A 19,050-nucleotide genomic window follows, 5' to 3' on the forward strand; every position below is an offset into this window, starting at 1 on the left:
TGACCAAGGAAAGTCGTGCATTGGACCTCACCTTAGCAAACAGGAGGGAGAGACTGGAAACAATCTTGAAACACAATCTTATGCAGAGAGGGGGACTTTGGGACATTCAGTCTCCAGTGCTTATATCAGCCTAGAGACTGGAGAAACACCTTCACTTCCACACATTCGTGATTCCCAGACTGTCAGGAGAAAACCAGACAAGGGGCAATCCTTGGATGCTTTTAAAGCATTTCTACATTGATTCCTTCTTGAGATACAAAGCAGCTAGAGAGATGAAATCTCCTCTTACTCAAACCTTATTTTTCATAATTATGCATCTTTAGTGTTTCATAACGACCAATTTAATCACTTTTGCCGTTTAGAGGGCTACAACAGCCAATCATGGTAATGGGCTTGGTATTTGGTAGGAACCATTTAACGCCCAAGAGCCCTTGTTCTGGGCCACTTGATGCCACTTAAGTTTGACAGACAGACTCTCATTAGCACAAGTTGCAAAACCTCTCAGATGAAGCTCATTTCTTTTAAACAAACTCTGCTCAGTGATCCCCAAAGTCTCTGAGTGAGGAAATTTTTATCTCACTTCAGACCTGTGCAGGTCTGTGGAAATTAATCAGCATATTTCCTTGTGCTGGGGGCTTTCTATGAATTTCTCTATCTGTTCTCCTCGTAGTTGTTCTCTTGTACCTTGCACATAAGATCTGTTCCCACCGTGACCGCCCTGCCTGTCTCCTGCAGGGCCACCAGGGCTTATGTGACCTTTCCTTTTCACACGTAACCCTCTTGATGAGTTTCTGCTCCACTCAGACCAACCTGCACCTGCCTCTAAGGGACAGCTCTCACTACGCAATTGTTTCTTGCTGAGGACAGATGAATACGCATTTGGAAACCTTTAAAAATATCTACAGATCTCTGGCTGCTGCTAAAACTGCTGCCCTTGCCTTTGCCATTCCTGTTACCCCATCTGTTCTTTAGATAGTGATCCAAAATGCAAAAAGTAAAGCTCAGGGCATGTCTGTACCCCAGCTCACATGATGCCCAACAGATTTGACAGCGCTCATGGTAGAACAATGCTGAATATTTGCTTCAAATGCAACCAAAGCAGGCCTCCCTATGTAGCTGCAAGGATGATCAGTGGGACAGCAGGAGATGCTGCAGAATGTGTTTGACAGACACATGGACAGTGGCTTCTGAGAAATCTCAGACTACTACAGGGTATGCAGGGAAGGACAAAGGTTTTTACTCAAGGGTTTACACAGCAGAAGGGTTGGCCACCCCTCAAAGAACTTTGTGTTCTGTGGGCAGCATCACTGTTAAAGAACGATGTCAGATCTATGATGTCTGGTTTAAAACCATCGAATCCATTCACTTCTGTAGTGTTCCTCAAGAAAAGATTTGCCCTTTACATTTTCTCTTTTTCCTGTTATATCACAGCCATTGTACATGCAGTGAGACTCAAGAGTTATAAATATAGGAGTGTTAAATGGAAAATACATTAATATATGAACAGTTACCTCCTAGGTCATAAACAAAAGGCATTATTTTGTGGGACAGGGAACCATCTCACCCTGTGAACAGTCTGAATGCTTCAGTAAGGCAACTCCATAGAAAATACAATATGTTGAGCAAAAGGAGTAGAAATCTTTCCTTAGGAAGGAAGACTCCATTTTCAACACAACTTGCCTCAAATGTCGACATTGTCCACGACCACTGCTTTCTGACGTGTCAAATGGTGACCTGAGAGAATGGGTGGTGGGTTGCCCTGTATCTTAACAGTCTAAATGGGCCTCATGTTCTAAACCACCATGCTTTGTTCCAGTACAATGAATGCAATATTCTCAGAGCCATAATTAAAATGGAGTCTGTTTCACCAGGCACACATGCAGACAAAACCATAGTACTGCAAGACACTGTGTGCACCTGTCCAAAGCTGAAGAGAGCATTAACTGATGTTATAACATATTACTTGGGCAATAGCCCAATGCCCCTTAATTACAGGCTGCCTGCTAAGGTACCCGCAGCAGGAGAAGAGTTAAGGTTGCATTTGTAACCTTAAATCTCACCTTACCTGGCTTGTGAGCACTTAACTGTGCAACTTTAATGTCTTCTTATCAGAGTATTTTTATTGAGCCATTATTAACACTGGTTAGATACAATCTAGCGTTTCCCAGATCCCCCTCATCCCCAGCCATTACCTGAACCACACAGAACACGAGATTCAAAGGAAGCATTTAAGTCAACTCCTGCTATTGTTCTCCAGACATCCAGTGCCGCTAATTCCTTACCAGCTTCCTTAAATGGGGCTCGAGTTTTGGTTACTATCGTGCTTGCCCTCGGCCAGAGTGCACATTGAAGGAAATCCTCTACTGATAATTAATAAGTTCCCCTGACACTGGCTGCTCATTAATCTATTATTTTACTCCTCTAATTACTTCTGTCTGTTCAAGTTAACAGTCTCCTTCCCTCATCTTCCCCAAGTCTCATACAGGAGATGCTGCATGGCAAACGTGACTTTTCTTTGTTCCCAGCTCCCTTAAAACCTCTGCTTTGTGCATGGACTCCAACACCCATCCCAGCCTCTTGCATGGAGTGAATTGCCTCTCCATGGGTCTGCATTTCAGTCAAGGGAAATGAAGCTCCAGGCATCCAAGATGGAGCTTGCAGAAGGAATATCTAGGGAACATTGGCTTCTCTGTGTTGCCCCCTGGAAAGCTCCAAAGAGCTACAAGGAATCCTCCTCACAGAAGTCAAATGGTTGTAGTTCTCCCCACAGGAAATGGGGGCACTTAGAATTTCACAGTGCAAGGAACATCTACGTATATATGGCCTGACTTCTCTCTACAATAGCAGCCTCTCCCCTGTATTGGGTCTGGATGAAATGGAGTTCATTTCCCCACAGCAGATCTTATAGCACTGTGCTTTGAATTAGGAGCTAGAAAGGTGATGATAACACACACCAGTGTTTTGGCTACTGGTGAGGAGCACTGGCACAGCATCAAGGCTGTCTCACCAACATTTCCTCCTCACCACTATGCTAAGGGTAAGTGAGATCTTGGAAGGGGACACAGCCAGGACAGCTGAGCCAAACTGACCAAAGGAATATTCCATACCATATGGTATTTGCTCAGCAATAAAAGCTAAGAGAAATGGGTAGGAGCATTCATTATTATGATGTTTGTCTTCTGGAGAAACCAATGTGTATGCTACAGCCCTGCCTCCTGGGAAGAGGCTGAATGTTGTCTGCTGGTGGTAAACAGAGAGTGAAAATAAATATTTTGTTTTCCTTTGCTTCTGTGAGTGGCCTTTGCTTTTGCTTTATTAAACTGCCTTTATCTTGACCCACAAGCTTTTTCCATCTTATTTTCTCCCCCCATTCTTCTGAGGAGGTGAGTGATGGGGTGGCTTGGTGGACATCTGGCATCCAGCCAAGGTCAACCCACCACATACCCAAAGCCTAACAGTCAGCACAAATTAACTTTAGGTCCCTTGGGCAGAAGGGAAGACAGAAGCAGGAACCAATTATTTATTTGCTTGGAAGATGCCCAAGTACAGCAGAGATAAATGCAGTAGATACAAGTGAGCATGTCAAACAGAAGCTGGAGTTACAGAGTTTGGAGCCTGACCTGATCTTCTACAGTTCAAGAAACTTCTGAAATTTTGTCTACTAGCGTGATTGACTTTAAAAATACTATTTCTCTGTTCCCATCTTGCAGCTATAGTTTAGGTACAGACAGGCTTTGGACAGAACCATGCCACACAGCCAAAGGATGGCAGGTACTCTGCTCTAATTTTTCATGCCTACTTCTATGTTTCACAATGCTACCTTTAAGATGGAAAATGCAAGCCTTTGAGTTTGGTAGATAAGGCTTGTAAACATCAAAATGCTGCACATTTTGTGCAGCAAAATGGATGGACAGACACCAGCATGGGCGACATACAAAGGAGCACGTAGTAAAATGTTCACAAATAATGCATACAGCAGTGTGCACCTGCATACTCAGGCAGCTTTTACAAATGTAGAGGCTGCACAGCAGGTAAGGATGGTGGTAATGACATATGGTGACCATTACAGTGCTTGTAATTAGATGATCCTGCCAGCAGTTCTCAGCCAGGCATGTGTGACAGGGCAATGACCTACAGGCACCCTCATGAGGAGCCTAAGAAACCCCTGGGAGGCTTTATCGCTCTTCCCTCTGCCTACCCCTGACTGCAGCCATCTCATCCCCCGCCGGTGTCTTTCCTGGGACACAAGCCGGGACAAGGTGTGGGCTCTATGAGTGCGCTCTAAAGTGTGCCATAGATACAGTCTTGCCCTCACTCCATGACCCTTCCAATCTGCCACAGCCCTCAGTCGATACAAGAACTGAAATCTCTCATGATCGATGCCTTTCCCAGGCCATCAATACCTCCATTACACTTTTCTTCCTTGCAGCTTGTGCTGATCCTTTGGCAGGATATGCTTATCTTTCCAACGGCTCAAGTCACTCCAAAGTGGGCGTGAAATTCAAAGGCTGCATCAGAGAGCAGCTCTTGCTTTCCTGGGTTGGGACTCACCAACCCCTCCCAGCCCCCCTGCTTTGCTCCCGTGCCGCAGTAACACTGCGGTGGGCACTCACTGCGAGTTTATGAGAAAGGATGATTTGTTCAGCCAGTGCATGAAAGAATACAGAGTACATGAGAAGAGTCATATTTTTCAGGTGATGTTCAGAAAGAAAGAGTATCCGAAGAAGAAATAAAGAGAATGAGAATCATAAGAGAGAAATAATAGCAAAGCTTTTGAACATGCACCTCCCCCCCAAAAAAATAAAATCCCTGAATCATGTTTTTGATCTCTCATGTTTTTCTTCAGACAGGAAAGGGGGGGATGGTCTGAAGACACATTTCTGAAACGCTCAGAAAGGAGGCTGAGGAAGCAAGTGCTCACATACAAGTGTTCACCAGGGCCTGTCACAGCCTTACATTACCAAAATAGCTCACTGCCTTCAGCTGGGAGACTCCCATTTTCACTACAGCTGTATTCAGACCTGGGAGAAAAGCTCCACACCACAGGAGGCTGAGTGACCTCTGACCTTGCTGTTGATTGTAATGGCAAGCAAGTTCAGGATGTCTTGCCCCTAAAGCTGGCCTTTTCTTTGCCCCAGGTCTATCTCTGTATACAGAAGATTCTTGCAAATAATGCTGCTTCTCCCTACACTCTGCTGTTCTCTCTCTCACTATTTTCCAGCTGTCACTAGAGCTGAAATATAGAAGCCAAGCGGTTTCATCAGTGAGATTGGCGTGGGGGTGGAGGCAGAGGCAAGAGACAGTCAGATAATGGTGCAAGAGATGCTTTGGTGGTAAAGGAGTGAAAGCTTTGGGGCTTTACAGGAAACTCCTTCCAGACATCACTGTCCTGGCAGGACCCATGTGCTGCAGAAGATGCTGTCCTCTATGCTCACCGGGGTCCTTAGAAAAGAGAAGACAGTAGGTCTGGCTCCAGTGTAGAATATACCAGACACTGAAGTCAGGGAAGCCATTATGAGCAGTTGTAGTCACATAACAGCATAATAACAAAATGGTGAAGTCTCTCTCTTTAAATAAAAAAAAAAAAAGCAAGGACCAGCTATAAGCTACTACTTTAACTTTCTCCTTTTATTAGTGTTTCTCTCTCCTACTGTGAAGAGAAAGGGAGAAATATGCTTGCCTAAAGTAAAACTACTTATAGATTACAGCTACAAGGGGAAAAAAAAATGCAGCCTCCCCATTTTCTTCTTAAGGCTAGCTTTCTTAAGGATGTTTGAATTGAAAGTATTCCATTTAACATGCTATGAATTTTTTCTCTCTTTAATTCACACTCAACCTCTCTGCATCTTTACAAGCACATTTAAATTTTCAGATGCAAACTACAGCTGCAACCATGGAGTTGCCAGTGGGCAATACGATCTCCAGATGCCAGAGTGAATGGGAGCCAGTCCTAAAATATTCGCCCTTTACCCCTGTGAACCCAGAGAAGCTCTGTCACTGAATGAGCAGCTCCAAGAACGAAGGACCCAAAGCAGACTCATGAGTTCAGATCACTAGAGGGAGACACAGTAACACACACACACATCCCATCAGTGTCTTGGACTCAATAACAATCTGTTTTGGTGTAGTTGACTATATAGGTAGGATACAAGAGTGTTCAGTGGCATGTCCGGAGCACAAGAAAGGCGGACAGAGAAGGGCTGCAAGGTAGACTGCATCTACAGTGCTCAGAATGGCAGGACTAGCAGATCTCTCCTTTCTTCATTCTAATCAGGACAAAAAGCACTGGTCCTGGGTTTGTGATGGTGAGAAAGACACAGAATAGGTAAGACTCAGTAACCTGTTGTTGAGATCCGACTTGTGGCAGTATATGGCACTTCCTTTTCCTGTCATCATTAATTATGGAAGATTTTGATTTCTCGTCTTCTGGGGTGCTCAGTTCTCACTCCCACATCTAGCCCTCTGGGATCCTTCACGACTGGTTCATGGAGGTAGGGGAGGGAAAGCAGGTAGCTATTCCTGAATGTCCTAACTGAACAGCCCATTGAGAAGCACTAACCTTCAAGGCAAAGGTACAGCACTAATCTTGAGGGCAGACTGTACAGCACTGCACAGACAGCAGTATTACAGCACGCAATGAGCTGAAAAAAAGTCTGCTTTTCTGTAGGTGGAGGAAAGTTTTCATATGGACACAATCCAGCTCAGCCTTTAAAATGCCATGGAAAAGACTTTACCAGCATGACCAACTAGAATTGGTACCCATCTGAGAGAAGGAAAAAAAGGAGGTAACTCTATCCAACTTGCTGTAAAGAGCAACATTTTTATGTGGCAGGAAGGCCACTAATTAGGTACACAACTGCCACATCTTGCCAGAAACAGCACAGAAAATCTTGCCAGAGGTGGAGCAGCCAAGCACTGACCAGAAGACTCCACACATTCCCCTCCAAAGACTGCTGAAGGCTGCAGAGTAAATTTCCTCCACACAGCAGCTTTATTTGCTCGTTCCCCAGAAATGCCAAAATACTCATGAGGCTTTGCTCTCCCTCTCTGACCTGGGACAGGAGAGAGAAATCAAAGCTGTTTAAAAAATGAATGTTTCATGCATCAGCAGTGATTGTACTGAAACAGCATCACAGACCACAGCAACCAAATGGGGCATTACTACCACAGGAGTGATCTCTGGGCAGTGTATGCGTCTCTGGGTGTAGAAGGAAGAAAGCAAAGTGAGAGAGCACCTTCTCAGCCTGAGTTTGTTACAGGTGAGGAAGGAGGTGGGGGTATCCGGATTGTGGGCACTAAGAAAAGCAGACTTCTAAAAATATAAGAAATGTGGAGCAAGCGCAAGTGGGAAGCAAATAGATGTTGAAACTACTTTGGATGCCTTCTGGAGAAGACCTGAAAAAGTTGAAAGTTTGGCTTGTTTCCCAGGCTCTTTGTGAGCCAGCATCCTCTTCTTTTTTTTTCTTTTTTTTTTTGTAATGTTGTATAAGATGAAGACTAAATCAAGAGAGAAAAAGACATCTCAGAAAGTGTGCAAAAACAAACTAGGAGTGTTTAAGAGGCAAAATGAAAGGTCTCTGTGGAAGATAAGACCACGTTTTTACCAGAGAGTATTTTGAAGATGCAAGGAAAAGAAAAGAGGAAAAGGAGACCTGGTTAAAAAATCATCAGTTGCCCACCCAACATCCTAAAATGCAGGGTCAAACAAATACCTTCTGAATCTTAAATTTCCTGCTCAGGCAGAGACAGTTATGTGGGGAGAAGGTTGTGACATGAGAAGAGCTGGCACAGTAACTCTACAAAACCCCCACCAAATGCAAACAAAAAACCTCACCCTAAGCCTCCCAAAACAACACTCCTCTCCACAGTTGTTATACTGAGGTTTTAGGAATGCAGCAGAGAGGTGAGCTAAACCCAAATGGTTTAGATAACCAGAAAATCCGCTTCCCACTCATCACTACCTATTACCCACAGGCTTGACTTGTGGTGACTCTGGGCTGAGGCTTTTCTGTCTGTAATTTTCTTTGGTCATAAACTGGCTTTCCCTGTGCTACTTCAAAGTGAAGTAGCAAGGCTTTGGACTTAGACAGCAATGAGAAGCAAGCAAACACAGGACATAATGATCAAAGTTGCCCAGTGTGAATGATACGGCCTTCTTAAATCTCATACCTTCAGAAAGCTCTCTGTCTCTGCTTCCTTCAGTGCTCAGCATTCAGCTCTACAAGGGGACTGGCATGCACTGAAGGAAGATACACAAGTGAGTGGGGGTGTGAGATAATCTGTCTCTTTCACTTTAGGTCTTATCCTGATCTCTGAGCCCCAAAGCATGAAGTTTAACATCCTTTTCAGTATTTTTATTGTGAATAACAAGAATATCCAGATTTGTTCACATTATCCTCAGGAATACATAAGCTGTGTGAGTCTTGCCAAGTTCTCATCTTTAAATAACTTTCCATGGCAATGAGTTCTACAGCTGTTTATAAACATATTATATATATACCATCTCAATTACACAGAGCATGCAGGCACATTTCTGTATTCTCTATCCCTTCTAAACTTCCCAGGCTATGGTAAATTCTCTAAGGCTCAACGACAATTTCTAGCACCCTCTAGGGAGAATCAGACTGGCATATCTGACAAGCCTTCCCATCTCCTTTCATTATATGCTGTGACATGAAACTTGGGTGTTGTAATCAATACTTATCTGCTTTGCTCTAGACTGGTTCTTCTTATGCTGTGATTACCACTATAATAACTAAGCTCCTTTTCTGAGCCAAAGTGGGTATCTTTAGACTGTCAGGAGGAATTTGGGAGAATCCAGACTGTTCTCTTCTCCATCAAGCAGCCTTGATAGGCTGAGGCCAAGGAAGTTGGATCAAGAATGAGGTACCTAGTGGTTTTATATAGTTTTCACTTTCTCTAGGAAAATGGAATTGCTTGCTCCTCAGCTGGCTGTGCACAACCACTAAGAGCCTCAATTATTCAACTTTGATCAAGATATCTTTGTCTCCCTGCCACTGCCTCTCAGGTTGTCATCAACATGGGTACCAATGCCATGGCACTTGTCACAGCACCCCATGAGCAAGGCCCTCAGAAAGGTTTCAACTAGTGATGCCTTGTGGTAAAAGAGCAGAAACGTGAATGGGTCTGCTCCTGTGAGCTTGAGTACAAACTCCTCAGGACAGGAGTTGCCTTTTTCTTTTTCTTCTGCATTTGTCTGCCCATGCACAGCAAAAGGATTGGCAGTGAGATCTCTGGTAATGTAAAGACCTTGCAACAACTCTCCATGTTCATATTGCTGCTAACTCGATTCCCAAGAGGCCGCTCTTTAGGGCTTCCGTTGAGAGGGAGTTAACTGACAAGAATATGAACATACATGAATCTTTACTTTCCCCAGGAAGCTCTTTTTTTTCAGTCAACCAGTCATCTAGTGTGGCTCTAAATAAGACAGAGGAATGAGCAATGATAAATATAAAGCCTCTGGACTGTGATCTCAGGGAGAAGTCACATTATCCTGAGAAAAAGTAAGTCAGTAAAGACATGAAGTAAAACTAAGATGAGCTCAAAAGCAGGCACTGGCTACCATGTCTAATCTACCTTACTGGATTCTTTTCTTGCCTGTGTTAGGTGTTATCTTGGTGCATGGTACAAATAAAACAGAGCACCTGCTAACATACTTAGCCACAGATGGGTAGGCTGCCTGGGGTAGCCTGCACAGACCATGTCAGTGTGATAAATGATACATGGTCCTGTGCTCTGACCTTGTCCAGACTGTGGTGCAGCTACTGGATATTCGAGGTTATTGTATTCCATGAGGAAAATATAATCTATGCCTTTGTGAGCCATGGATCAGGCAGGTTATGATTTAATATTAAGGAGCATGAAACAATAGGGTACCATCCACTATTTGTATAAAGAGTCTGGGTTTTATCCCTTTCAAGAGATGAGAGACTACAGCATATTCCCTAGTGAAGTATCTCTAATGTTGACAACTGCTAACTCATATGGTCTGTAAAGGACGTCATCGATACTCATCCCCACTCTGACTGAACAAATTCCAGTTTCCTTACAAGTCCAGTTCAGAGCGCTGCTACAACCTTTGCCATGGATTACCATCACAAACAGGGATGGCAAAAGTCATAGGGCATGGTGGGCTTAAAAAGCCTGCAGCTGTGTCCTGAATCCCAGGAAAGGGATCAGACTATGAGCAGGAAGGGATGTGTTGGCCTGCTGGAAGCTGCAGGTCTGGCAATCCCAGAAAAGTGCTCTGCTGGCTGAAGCTGAAGAGCTAATGAAGCTGTGTGTGCTCCCAGGCAAAGCCTATTAAATTATCCAAAACTACTTAGACCAGGTTGCCAATGTCCTACAGAACAATAGCCTGTCAGACAGGAAAGAAAAGGGTCTGGGTGACTCTCTCCACCTGCTCTGTCAAAATATAATCAGTCAGTCACCTGAAGAGGAATGGAAGAGGAGAGCAAGGACTCGTATCATTCCAAAGAATGTCATTCCTGCTTTCATCAAATTAAAACTGGTCTGTATTGTCATTTGCCATTGGAATTATTAAGGTTATTTTCCTTTTACATGCCTTCCTCCCAAGGTGTCAGTGCTACAGTCACACTTTAACTATCTCACAGGCTTAGGTGAGGGTTTTTCCCTGGGGGCTGCTTCAGGGTTTGGGGACTTATAGCTGACATGAGAAAAATGCCTGGTTCAACTGCCCACTGAAGGAACAGCAAAGAAAAAGACATAGCATTTTATAAATATTTTTTTTTTAAACTTCCCAGATAGGCAGATGAGTAGGCTATGATCACAGAATTTAAATGAACATGCATTCCTGCCTTCTCTGCGTAAGTAGCAGCACTGCTTTCCCTTTGCATTTGTATCTTCCACTTCTCAGCCAACAAGAAATAAATCATTTCTGTGGTCCTAACTCGGGTAATTAGCCAACAAACACTATTGACTAAGTCAATGAATGAAAGAAACAGCGAACAAAGTTGCTAATGAACTCCTTGAGGAGAGTGCACAGTGAGAAAGTAATTTGGCCCTCTCACCCCCCAATACGGGTTTAATTTCACTACCTGTCCATTCAAAACCTCCCACACAAGTTCAATAACACTCTGTCTTCCAGTTCTGCAGTCACGAGTTTAACCACGAAAAAAATCAGAGAGAGATATATTTTAAAAAACCTTTACAATGATCTAAAATAGCTCTTTGATGCATAGCAGATGTCTTCAAAACTCGCATAAATGGAGCCAAAATGCTTTGCAGTTTTGGAAAAGGGAGATTCCAAGATAAGATGTGTTTCCAACTGCAGCAGCTCTGAAATAGATACGGAATTTATATTAATCGTCAACCTCAAGGAAAACACTTTAAAGAAGGCCTTTACTCTCCCATTTTGGGACAAGTGTCTCACTGGGCTACATGGTGCTCAAAGACCTGATGTCTGCCTGAAAGCAGTTCCTCTGTGTCTGTAAAAGATAGCACATGGGTTCAGGTGGGGAAAAAGAGAGAGAACAACAGTCAGTGAGACACGGAGGTGACAGACTGAGGACTGCCTGCCCTTCATTGTAAGCTCTAGGTCATTACAAAGGGGTGCTTGGCAGGCTTCACTGTAGGGAGGAAGACTGAGGAGAGGTTGGAAGGAAGTCAGTGAGATGGTGCTAAGGGAGGCTCTGAGACACACAGTATGGCACTAAAAATGTGAAAGGACAAGAATCTTCTTACTGCTTTGAACAAGGTATCTCATGTGTACCATGTCTTAGTTTTCATGAAGATTTAAGCTAGCACCTTGGAACGCCCTTAACTCAGACAATATTAGGTTGTGCTCATAGAATAGCTAGGGAATATCTTCTGCTTGAATACAAGAAAGAGATAGAGAACTGAAAGCCTGATGTAGCAGTAAGATGAAAAATTTGATATGAAATAAAACTTAGGAACAGAAATACCAGAGGTAGAAGGTTCTAAATACAGAAATAAATGTGAAAAAAATAGGATCCATTTTCCTATAAATGCAAATGGCACCATCACGCTTAATGCTAAAAAAAAGCAGAAGAGGAAAGTCAGGTAGTGATGGAACACAGAAGAGTAGTGTTCCCCTCATCAGCTCTGCTCCTTCCACCTCTTCCTGGCATTCTTTCCCCATCTTCCTTCTTTTGGCATTGCAAGAAGTGGCCAAAAATACAAACTGCATATCTGCCTTTTGTATGCATGAAATCTCAGGAAGACTTTGGTCTGGCTGAAGGGACAAGACAGGAAATCTGAGTAACCCCAACCTGAACCACAGGTTCCAAATCCAGGGGGTTCTGGATGCAGCCCTAAGATTAAGCTCTCTTCCAATGTGTCATTCTACCTTTCTCTCTCAGACCTTCATTCTGCAAAACTCTCCTCTTTTTTGGCTGCTGAACTGCAGTAGATACTTGACTATCTGTAGCACATGCAGAATGTTTGTACTCTGTCTACCTCAAATCCTCTTTAACCCTTTACAATATATGGGAGTATCACAGGGGACCATTCATATGGAGCTAATCAATGCTTTCCCCATGCATTTTAGAGAAAAAATATCTGACAGCAAAAGAAATCAGCTAAAGAGTTCCCTCCTCAAAGGATATGAAATGGAGGAAGAGAAACCCAGCTCTTGTTCTCATCCTACTGATAAATCTTCAGGGGGTGAGGCTTGCTTGCAACCCAAGCTGCTAACCCCACAGTCTGACTACTGAAAGGATATTCTCCTTCCAAGCTTGTTACATCCTTGAGCATGGAAGGCACAGTTAGATAGCAGAACAAAGATGGTGAATTCTCCTTTATTCTGTCTCCATCCTGCTCTTCACTCACCTTGAAGATCAAATGCCTTCTTTACTCACCTCACAAGACACAAGACAACTGTCTGCCAAAGTGGAGAATAATATGAAATCATCTGTGCCACTGTTTGCCTCTCCCTTTTAAGGAAAATCAGTAGGAAGCAAATTCCATGTTTTTTAGAGAGAATCTCTTTTATGTAGTATCTCAACCGAAATCCTTTTCCCTCTGTCTGGCACCAGGAGCATTTTGTCTCCACTACTGTGCTGTGCATTACTAGTAGTAGAGACTGGGACAACTCAACAAAGACCAAAGCTAAACAGAATTATGGGTCCAGTTCTGTAGAGCATCTACTGAAGTAATTTCATTTATTCACTTGGAAAACCCGTTTATTGTTTGAAGTGCATTTAAGATTCTTGCCACTTTTCTACAGCTGCCTGTATTGCTACTGAAATTTTCCTTTGATGCTGGAAGAGAAGGAAACTACTGAGCAGTTCACAAATCATCAGCACAGTGGAGTCCAGTTGGATCTCTTACCTGTTGGGGTGAGGTGCCTCCAGGTGATGACAGGTTCAGGACGCCCATTTGCCATGCAAACCAGGGTCACGTTGCTGCCCTCATTCACGGTGATGTCTGAGGAGATATTGGAGATCTTTGGTGGAACTGTGAAGACAAAAGAAAGTTGGACCTTGTTAGAACAAGAATTATGGAGGGCAGCCTGTCTGGTTTATTAAGCTACCTGCCTACTAACCAGAGTCCTGTCACAGGCTGCACTCCTCGTTACTACCTGGGTTTCTGAAATCATAACAGAGTAGTATGTATTGTTGTTTCTAGGATCTGCAGTTCAAAATGGCCTTCGCTGTAACTGTGATGCTTTGTGTTTGAACAGGTTAGGAGGGCTTAATAAAACAACCTCTAAGAACTTGCCTGCCTGTCCCAAGGCTACATGGAAGGAGCCAGGAGGCTCCAAGCACCCTCCCAGCTCATTTTTACACTCCAAACAGTCCCAGACAAAGTTCTACATCCTCCTGCAGGATGCAAGACCTCAAGGCACTGACTCAGAGAGCGTATTAGTTACTGTTACCTCCCACGGGCAGACAGGACCCATGCTGCTAGCCAGCACCCTGCTCTTCTGTTCACATAACCAAATGCTCACTGGGAATTGAGTCAATAAGCTTGTTCCTGTAGAGACTGTGCAACGGCATGAGAAGCAAGGATGTGCACCATGGCTAATGGGAATTTGTACAATGGCAACAGCAGGAAGGTTTCTGTGATGTTTTTCAGCCAAGAGAGATGCCCCGTGGGCTACCTGCAGTAGGTAGCTTTTGGATGACAGCACCTCACACAGTACGGCACCAAAAGCACAGTAGGGTCTTTAAAATTCACTAGACCAGCCATTGCTTGGGCATTCAGGATCCCTAAAGACCTTCCAAGCTAGCTGAGTTTGTGTCACAGGACCAGAGTGACCACATTGGGACCTGAACACATCCAGGTGTGGAGCTGTTGCAACCTCTCCTCTCTCATATCCATGTCTTGCTTCCATGCTTCAAACCCCAGACGTAGCGAGGGAGTTGACTAAAGAGGAGTCTTCTATTTTTTCTTTTTTTTAATATATTTTCAGCTTCCAAATTTGTGTGTAGCGAGGAATGAAACAACATCATTTTCTGCTTTGCTTACCACAGAGTAAACAGACAACAGCCTCCCCTTCCCCCTCCCTGGCAGAAGTGCCTGATGGTCCTTCTGAGGCAAAGCCTATAAGCTAGGTGGGGAAAAGGAAATGAAGCCTGAAGAGAGCAACTCACTACTTTCAGCTGTGTTGCTGGATTCATAGGAATATTGGTTACAACCCACAGCTCCCTAGTCCTTCTCTGTAGGCCCCAGACTCGTGGAAAACACTTGAGCATCTATGACCCTGGGAATCCCTTGGAGGAAGTGGACCTGTCAGAAAGAAGTGAGGCAGGCATGTATTTGCTGACTCTCACTCATCCTGGCAAGGAGGGATTTAAGCCAGGCACACTGGGCAAGGATTGCCATAACTTGTGGAGAAGTGAGAGTGAAGAGGGCATTTAGGAATCAGGTGAGGGTCAACACAATAGGGACACATGGGTCACTGGCAAACATGGGTAAGCAGAGCCCAGGAGTAAAACCAATGGCTAAGACCACATTTTGGGAATAGTATCATAACCTCAAAGGGTTAAGATTTGCATGAGGAAAAAAAAGCTGTGCAGCAAACCAAGAAGGACTAAGCTCAATCAGCACTAGCAGATGGAGCTGTAAGCCAGTGTGAAGTCCTAGCAGAATGGTGCAATGCCAGCCAAGGTTGAGGGGAGAGCAGCAAAAGCCACCACAGGGCAGCAGCAGAGCCAAAGTTAGGACATGTGTAACCTGCCACTTTCCAAAGCCATCAAGACATTTTAGTTCACACAGAATCAAGTAAACTCAGCAAATACAGATCTGACCACGCCTACCAAATGCCCAATGGGAGACGCATATGTCCAGATGGTCATATCTTGCTTGCCACTTTTTCAGACAAGAGAGAAAAGGGCATCCAAGGCTGAAATCCTGTTAGGAATATAATGGCTGGTTCCTTTCAGCTGACACCTCAGTCAGAGGGCATTGAAAGGCTGAGAGAAGGGGGAATAGGGCAAGAAATAATTTCCCTGTAAATTTGAAACCTGGTTTGGCTTAGTCTGCTTGAATCCAAAGCCAGTGGACAATAATTTCACTCAGATAAAAAGTCAGAGACTTTTAATTTTCAGGGTGTCAAGCCAGCATGTTAAAATGCCAAAACTGTCAGCACCAGCAACAGTTAGCATTGCCTCCTTGGCACTTGTCATTACTTTGCACACACCTTTTTAGGACAGTCTTAAATGAGAAGCTTTGACCTTATTATTTTTTCCCATGTGTGGACTGTGTTATGTTTTCACACATTCTGGACTGTTGGAAGAAGGATTGTTGAGAATAAAATCTCCTGGGGCCAGGATCTTCTGGATGTCACAGCCTCCTTTTGCCCAGCCATCTCCTGTTGACCCTCAACTGCAGAACTCTTTTGCGTCTGGCCTCTTCAAACCATTAGCAGAGGTAAAACCCACAACAGGGCAAGTACTACAGCTAAACAGGGCTTCCAGGCATTTTTATATTCTGACTTTTTCCTCCAGGAGAGACCAGGCTGCTGCTGGATCCCTCTGGCTCCAAGGACCATGGGAAATGACTGCCAGGGTTTCTGGTACTGCTGAAAAAGATGAAATTGCCAGTTTTTCCTCCCTTTCTGTGTAAATATAATATAGGGTATCTATTACACTGTGCTTAGGATCCCCCTGGATGACATGGGGAGCAGAGACAGAAATGAAAGCAAGTGCTGCTTCATCCCCAGAGAGATAGAATGCCCCACCCACACCAGGGACTGATTCTGGAGAGAAGGAAATGAATGCTGAGAAAAATGGTTTGAAACTCATGTATTTGTTTCTTCTACATTTCACATCTACAGAACAAAGCTGATGCCAGGTCAGCATCGCATCTTCCACGTCACTGACAGTAAATAACAAGCCCCAAAGTAACCAGTGGCCATTCTCTGTAAGAAGCTTGGATTAGAGGAGCAGCAGAGATGCAAGGCAGGAGTGACATAGGGTCAGAGATACTGTAGGGTGCTCTGGGGTGGTGAGGCTGCAGGGCAGGAGGGGTGCAAGGTGAGAACCACTGTGGGAATTCAAATGCCAAGCAAGATGCAGTGAGAGAGCTAGGTAGGACAGGTTCGTGCAGAAACAGCTTGCACCGAGCCTGTTCTAGTTAATTGCCGTCAATCCTTCACTTTGTGACAACTGCAACTCACATTAATTTAAATAATAAGAAAGACTGAGACATGAAAAATAGAGCATGCTTCCCCAGCACAATCACTGTTGCTCTCCAGATGAAAGCAAGTGATTTGTTTCCACAAAAACAGCCGCTATAGCAGTTATTACAGACCAGGGGCTGCATACGGGAGGCAGGAAGGAAACCACAAACAAGAGAACACGCAAACATCTGCTGTTGTTATCCTTGCCTTTTACGACCAAAGCCCTTCAGAGCTCAAAACTCCTCCTGAGATATTTACCTGGGAAGGTGTCGGTGGGTTGGATCAACATTATAATTCAAGGCTATGGAAGGAGGCGAGGAGTAGTGCTAGTACCCCTTTCCTAATTTAGTTTACACTGGAACTGGTCATGCCACAGCTCCCAGACAGTCCAAATAAAGTAGCACGAATAGGAACCACTGCTTTATACAAGTGGTACTTATAGGCAAGGGGTACTTAAAGGCCCCCAGCAGCAGTTTCTGGCTCCTGCACTGATGGCACTCCACTTTCAGGATGCTACATGCAAGATCTCAGTGCAGGAGGAGGAGGGGTTTCAGTGACAAGGGCAGGAAGCACAGGACTAGGAACTCAAATCAGGTATGGTAGAATAAAAAATGGAAACAGAGGAGGTCTTAGTTGGAAGAGAGCTGTGAGCCCTGTAATGCACACTCAAGAAATTCACAGTCAGATATTCTGACTGTTCCCTAAGGGCAAACAGAGCTTTGCATAAGGCCCTTCAATGCAGCCTTCTACAGTGGGGCATCTACTCCCCAGTCTGAAATTACAAGACTGCTTAACAGTCAAGTATTTTGTCAATAAGTCACAAAATACATTTTAAAAAATATGTCTCTTTTTCCCACTCTACAGACCTATGATACAGCAAAAGCTATTAATACCTTCAGGACAGAGATGCAAACAGTATTGAAACTTCCTAAGAAAGCCCATAAGCTTCATTTAAGTGTTCTGCTTGTCCCAAGAAGGGCACCTTGGATACAAATGGAAAAAGTCACTGCAATTTCTTTCCATATATCCTCATTAGTTGCTTCCTCCAGCCTATTTCCTTCCTCTCTATTGGCAAGTAGGACCCCCATCTGTTGGAGAAAATTAAGACTCCCATCCACTAATACACAGGAGCCCCTGGCTCTCAGGGCAAAAAAAGAAAACATCAGGACTTCACTCCAAAGTCAAAGGAACTTTGCAGCCACTAAAGCCCTCCACAGGTGCCTATCAATTAGCCTCGAGAGTTCTCATTTCCTTGTCCCCAGCTCCCAATTAACAGCACTTTGCAACAAACGAAAAGACGCTAATAAGCCCCAAGGCAGAGGTAGGGGGGACGCTGCCCATCATACGATCCTTGAATGCTTTGGAGCAGCCACCTTGCTCACCACAATTAGGGGTCCTTTCCTGGGGCAATTAATTGACAGCAAATTGGCCTCATTAGTCATTGTTTAGTTACACTGTTTAGTGGGGAAGAGAGGACCTGAAGACGGGGCTGAGCTGCTAAACACAACTAAATGGTTTAATTTCCCTCTTATGTATACAGCAGTCTAATCACAGCTCTTTACCGCTGTAACAAGAAACAGCTTGTTGAAGCTAAAGTCCGCAAAGGGAGCAAGCTGAGGGCTGGAAAGTAAAATCTAGACACCCTTTGGGATGAGGCATGCTAATGTTTCTGAAGCATTTTGCAGAAGAAATGCGACATGAGACCCAAGATGTGTTTTTTACGGTCTGATTCACACTGCAGCCTCAGCCAGAGGGAGATGAAGCTGTCACCAGGGCAAGAGGGCACAGAGAGAAGTTGTTGAACTTCATTAAAGAAAGTGGACTCTGAAACAGCCTTCTGACCTGCTTTTCTAGGCTTGTTTTCACCCTGCCAATGCCTCATGGCATTAAAGCTTCTGTGAAGTAGAGGTAAACATTGAAGGCTTGGTTTTGTTCTTTAATCCTGTGGGAACAAAAACCCACCCAAAATACACTGCAGTGTTTTTACAAGGTGTAAAAAGTGCTTCTTTTTATTGTCTGAAAGGGAGTGCCTTGTGACGTGGCCCTTAGGGAAGAGTCTATCACAGCCAGAGCACGGAAACCTCTTACAGAGATCTGCAGTTCCCAAACCACAGTGTGCTCCCTCACCACTCTGCAGCATTGTGGCTGATCTCCATCGAGCACCACTGCTGATGCCAAGAGAAGCCAGGCAGAAGGAGTCACAGGGACTGCTACCTTGGGACTTGCATCTTGATGAGCTTCCCCGACTGCGCAGTTGAGCCTCACCCACTGAGACGCCAGGCAGGAAATTATTTAAAATCCAGATGGGGACTGCGCATATTGCACTTACTAGGAGCAGAGAAGCAGACAGGATGCTGTAAATCAAAGCCATGTGGCAAGCAATTCCCCTTTGCTGAGCTGGGTAGCATGTCAGAGATCACCAC

The 19,050-nt window shown here is 44.3% G+C and overlaps 1 protein-coding gene across 3 annotated transcripts in view; it reads right to left on the reverse strand.

Moving 5' to 3' along the window:
• The window catches only part of LSAMP (limbic system associated membrane protein), a 1,001,416-nt gene that overhangs the window by 100,075 nt on the left and 882,291 nt on the right, over positions 1-19,050 (reverse strand). For all 3 annotated transcript variants that reach the window (XM_050333580.1, XM_050333579.1, XM_050333581.1), the window contains one exon: positions 13,333-13,458. In XM_050333580.1, coding sequence (XP_050189537.1) covers positions 13,333-13,458 — 126 coding nt within the window. The remainder of the gene's footprint in view (positions 1-13,332; positions 13,459-19,050) is intronic.

This window comes from Myiozetetes cayanensis, unplaced genomic scaffold (assembly GCF_022539395.1).
Source record: "Myiozetetes cayanensis isolate MyiCay16 unplaced genomic scaffold, myiCay2020 scf5-8, whole genome shotgun sequence".
Lineage (NCBI taxonomy): Eukaryota > Metazoa > Chordata > Aves > Passeriformes > Tyrannidae > Myiozetetes > Myiozetetes cayanensis.